The sequence below is a fragment of the Lolium perenne genome, chromosome 7, assembly GCF_019359855.2.
Source record: "Lolium perenne isolate Kyuss_39 chromosome 7, Kyuss_2.0, whole genome shotgun sequence".
Taxonomy (NCBI): Eukaryota; Viridiplantae; Streptophyta; class Magnoliopsida; order Poales; family Poaceae; genus Lolium; species Lolium perenne.
In genome coordinates this window covers 326,114,111-326,119,137 of record NC_067250.2, presented here as the reverse complement: position 1 = coordinate 326,119,137, position 5,027 = coordinate 326,114,111, and the positions used below count along the sequence as shown (strand labels likewise).

The following is a 5,027-nucleotide window of genomic DNA, read 5'->3' as shown; positions in this document are numbered from 1 at the left end:
TACGTGCTTGATAGTCTCCAGAAGAAGGAGGCAATGATGTGGCTGAAATACGCCGTTATGTTCCCAGATGGCTATTGTTCGAATATGAGTAAGGGAGTCAATCTTACAACAGGAAAAGTAAACGGGCTCAAGAGTCACGACTATCATATATGGATTGAGCGACTGATGCCGGTGATGGTTCGAGGGTATCTCCCCGAGCATGTCTGGCGAGTGCTTGCGGAGTTGAGCCATTTCTTCCGCACGGTCTGTGCTAAGCAGATATGTGAGTCGGTGATTGCGAAGTTGCATGATCAAGTGCCGGAGTTGTTATGCAAGTTAGAGATGATCTTTCCACCAGGTTTCTTTACTCCGATGTTACATCTCATTGTGCATCTTGCGAACGAGGCACTCTTGGGTGGACCGGTGCAGTATCGTTGGCAGTTTTGTATTGAGAGAGAGTTCAAGTATATTCGAAACAAATGTGGCAACAAAAATAAGATTGAAGCATGCATAGCTGAGGCAACTATCATACTGGAGATGGCAGACGCCACGACAACGTACCATGCGGATGATGTTCCCACTATGCATAACCCGATATCTCGGTACAATATCGACGAGCCCAAGCATGACCCCAAGCTCCTCCTCTTCAAATGTCACGGTGGCAAGGCTGGTGCCTCTAAAAAGGGCATCTTGACAAAGGAAGAGAAAGATTGCATAATGTTTTATGTGGTTACGAACATGCAAGAAGTGCTCAAATTCATAAGGTAAAATGGTGAACAAATTACTTTGCTATTAGTAACTCGATTTTGGTCTAATACGTTTTTTCTTCCTTTTAGCCAATACAAGGATGAATATTGGACGAGATCGACGGATCCCTCTGATGCGGAGATGGAGATTCTTTTGAAAGAGAGTCGTCCCGGAAAGAAAAAATTCCTGGATTGGTTCTACGAAAAAGTAATTTCTAACAAGTCCCTTTTATCCAATACTTTTGCAATCCGTGACTTGTCCCTCTTATTACACGTAACTAATGCAAAGAAACAATTTGAACTGAATTTGTAGGGAGGTGATCCCAACGTTGAGATGACGGATGAGCTGAGATGTGTTTCCCAGGGTTGCAACCATAGAATCTCAATGTATGAGAAGTACGATGTGAATGGGTATCGCTTCCATACAGAGTATCACCAGAAGAATTGGCCTAACCCAAAAACTATAAATACTGGGGTCTTCACCAAAGGATCCGATGACATAGAATACTACGGAAGGTTAGAGAATGTATACGAGCTGACATTCAATAGGACAAACATACAACTCAATCTCGTTGTGTTCAAATGCCACTGGTTCGACCCACAAGTTGGACAGAGAAGCACTCCTTCCATTGGGTTAGTGGAAGTTAGGCCTTCAACCTGCTATAGCGGAGCCGATGTCTTTGTTGTGGCTCACCAAGCCAAGCAAGTTTATTATTTGCCCTACCCATGTCAAAAGGAGTACCTCAAAGGCTGGGAAGTCGTGTTCAAGGTATCACCACATGGTAAGCTACCCATGCCCTCCGACGAGGATTACAACAACATTGACCCTGTAACATACGAGGGAATTTTTTATCAAGAGCAAGAGAACTTTGGGGATTTCGAAATAGAAATTGGTCTTGAGGACCTCGAGAACGAGGCACATCTTCATGGTGAAACAGTGGTGGACCTAAAGGACATACAAATGCTCACCAAGTTACATGAGGGCAATGGGTTCAATGATGAGACTCCACCGGACATTCCCACCCAACCTCATTACTCACATGATACTGATAGTGATAGTGAAAATGAGAACCCAATGCCTCGTTATGAGAACCCAATGCCTCATTATGATAGTGATGATTCGAGGTGAGGGTCCTTTATGCCTTTATGCTTAGTATCTATTTTTCCATATGCTTCTTATACTTAGTATTTATTTTTCAATATGCTTCTTATGCTTAGTATCTATTTTTCAATATGCTTCTTATGCTTAGTATCTATTTTTCAATATGCTTCTTATGCTTAGTATCTATTTTTCAATATGCTTCTTATGCTTAGTATCTATTTTTTGCTTAGTGTCTACATTTTATTAAGGCATGAATGCTTACTTGTTTACTCTTTGTCAATGCAGGTGATTGATCAATATGAGCGGAAGCAAGCAATCCATGAACTCCATTTTGAAGAGTATGAGCCAACAGAAGTTCACCGGGACCACTAGAAGTGGAAGACCAACGCGTGCCAGCTCGCGTTACGCGGACGATGACACGGGTGGAGTTGGAGGTGGAGGTGTAGGTGGAGGTGGAGGACGTGGTGGAGGTGGAGGACGAGGTGGAGGTGGAGGACGAGCTGGAGGACGAGGCGGAGGCGGAGGTGGAGGACGAGGACGAGGTGGAGGTGGAGGACGAGGACGAGGTGGAGGTGGACCTTTCCTTGGTGACATACCCTCTGCTTCTGGCGACGTGGCTTCCCAGTCCGCTCACACACAGTCTACTGAGGGGGAGATGGAGGTGGAGATGGAGGTGGAGATGGAGGTGGAGGGGCAGGACGAGGAGGCGGAGAGGGAGATGGCGCCGAAGAAGTTGCGCATTCGTGGTGAAGCGCAAGTCCCTGATGAGAGGAGGGAGCCTACTAGCCAGGATGCGAAAGCCCTCATCATCCCGAACGAAAAAGAGTAAGTTTAATTTTGAACATTTAGATTCATTTTGCTATGTACTAATGTTTTCATTATTGTGCATAACTGATTGGCATACTAATGTTTTGATTATTGTGCAGCAATTGGACATATGACAAGGGGGTTCGCCAGCCGTCGAGCATGATTGGAGCTCTTATTAGGCAGTACTGGCCGGGCTTTTACACTCCGGTCCCCGGCGGCGAGAAGAAGCTAGCCGAGACTTGGGCGGACTATGAGGCAGCTCCTTGCCCGGGCTTTGGGACAGCTTCTGATGCCGTGTACACCAAGTTTTGGGTAAAGCATGCTTCTTGAGTTTACTTCATAGTTGATGACCACACTATGCTAACTCATGTCTCTCTCACAATTATTCTTATGCATGATTGCAGACCCATTATAAGGTGCCTGATGATATGGTTGAGCTAGGGAAGGCGGTACTGACTAGGGCTTGTCGAGGTTGACAAGGCAACGGTGGTACAATCAGAAGCATACCTGCATCGGGCACTTCAAGGCTGAGCAGGGCACGAGGGTCAAGAAAGCTGACAATATCAGGGAAGATCCTCAGATGACAAAGGAAGATTACTTCAAGGTAAGTAAATATTCAATGAGACTCTATGTTGCTGCATAGTTGGGATTGCATTATGTGTTCTTCAAATGAGTTTTGGTTTTTCAGGTTATGCCCCTATGGTGCGAGAATAAGGAAGACGCATTTGAGGCCTTGGTAGCGAGGTGGGTTGGCGAAGACGCCGACTTCAACGCCAAGAGCGCGCAACAAGGCAAACCAGGGCACCGGAGGAACACACAGTGCGGGAAGCCGCAGCACTGAGCGCTACAGGAAGCACAAGGTACATATATACATGGAACAACTTGCATTTATTTCCCCTCATATTACTACTTGATACACATAACATTTATCTTGCTGTGCAGGAGGCGGAACTCGGGGAGCCTCTCACCGAGGTGGGAGGGTGGCAGAAGATGAAGCTGAAGCAGCCCGATCTGAGCCAGCCTCAGCCCTCGCTGCCCGAGTACTTCGGCTTTGCCGAAGAGGAGTTGGAGAAGTACTGCTCGGTGTTCAAGGGTCTTCATCCGGAGGTGGATGATCCTATTGAGCAGGAGACCGACTTGACGGCGATTATGGTGGCGGGGAGCGGCGCGGAGCATGGCCGCACGAAGCTTCTTAGTGGGGTGATCAAGCCGCAGAGGACCCTCACGCAGATCAGGTCTACCCTCACCACCGGCGACCCACCGGTCGCGCCTCCTCGACACCGTCGTACGGATGTAAGTTTTCTCATTTCCATCTTCTTTCCAACATTCATCCCTGAATGGCTAAATTGACATGACTCCTTTTCTTGGAAATTGTAGGCTCACTTTGAGGCCGCCTACGCGGCCGCTTATGAGAACTATTTGACGGTTGTAGCAGAGTGGGACCTCAAGAGAGCGGCTTGGGAAGAGTACCAGGAGGCGACGAGTCGTGTAAGTTCCAATCTTTTATGGTTCGAAGACATGACAAGTCCCACCTCCCCTTTTTTTATATCTGCGGCGCTTGACATCTAAACTATCTTGCAGGCGGTCAGGACGTTCTTCCAGACTGGAGAGAGGATCGCACTTCCGGAAGAGGAGCCACCTAGGCCGGGGCCGACTCCAGTGTGCCCATCGAGGGAAGCTTTCGCGGCCACATACTACGCACGGACTCCGGTAAGTCCTGTGCCTAACCAGTTCTCACCGCTTTCCTTTCCCATGTGTAAGATGCTAACTCTTGTCAAACATGTAGGGCACGGGAAGTTCGCGGAACCGACCCTCTCCTGGTTCGTCGCGCGAGGGCACACCGATGCACCCCGGCCGCCATTCTCCCGGTGCTTCAGGGTTTTCACCTGCTGGCGATGGTTCAGGCCATGGTTCTACTTCGGTCTACCTCGACAAAGGCCGGACGCCTGAATTTACGAGTCGGACCCCCTGATCTTAGTTTCCCTTAGCTAGGTGTCTAGCGGGTGTGCGTCGATCGTGTGTGCCATGTGTCGATGATGTATGATGATTGTGTATGCTACATGACACATATTTGTATCACGATGATGTTGTTGCTACATTTGATGATGATTATGTGCTGTGCAATATTTGTGATGCATTTGAATGTATATTACTGCTATATATGCTGTGCGTCTTTGTCTTTGGGCCAGTAAATGCAGCGGTAAACCAAAGGGTTTGGTGTGGCCCGACGGCATCCCCGACGCCACAGCCCCCTGGACGTGCCAAATGGCAGGGGCTGTGCCGACGGCTATGCCGTCGGCACAGGAAGGGTGCGCCCAGCGGCAGCGCGGAGCGGGCGGCAGCGCGTCTGGGCCGAAGGACCTGGGCCGACGGCTTGGCCGTCGGCACAGAGC

The 5,027-nt window shown here is 48.7% G+C and overlaps 2 protein-coding genes across 2 annotated transcripts; both read left to right on the top strand.

The window, feature by feature from the left end:
• The first annotated feature begins 1,185 nt into the window (after window positions 1-1,185).
• On the top strand, window positions 1,186-2,917 carry LOC127319210 (uncharacterized). Its single transcript, XM_051349437.2, has 3 exons — window positions 1,186-1,850; window positions 2,113-2,652; window positions 2,754-2,917. The coding sequence occupies exons 1-2, from the start codon at window positions 1,519-1,521 to the stop codon at window positions 2,114-2,116; spliced, it is 336 nt and encodes a 111-aa protein (XP_051205397.1). The 5' UTR covers window positions 1,186-1,518; the 3' UTR covers window positions 2,117-2,652; window positions 2,754-2,917.
• LOC139834067 (uncharacterized) lies at window positions 2,546-4,632 on the top strand. Its single transcript, XM_071824450.1, has 9 exons — window positions 2,546-2,652; window positions 2,754-2,946; window positions 3,039-3,083; window positions 3,170-3,238; window positions 3,375-3,494; window positions 3,577-3,927; window positions 4,012-4,122; window positions 4,216-4,344; window positions 4,421-4,632. The coding sequence occupies exons 1-9, from the start codon at window positions 2,546-2,548 to the stop codon at window positions 4,604-4,606; spliced, it is 1,311 nt and encodes a 436-aa protein (XP_071680551.1). The 3' UTR covers window positions 4,607-4,632.
• Window positions 4,633-5,027: the final 395 nt, after the last annotated feature.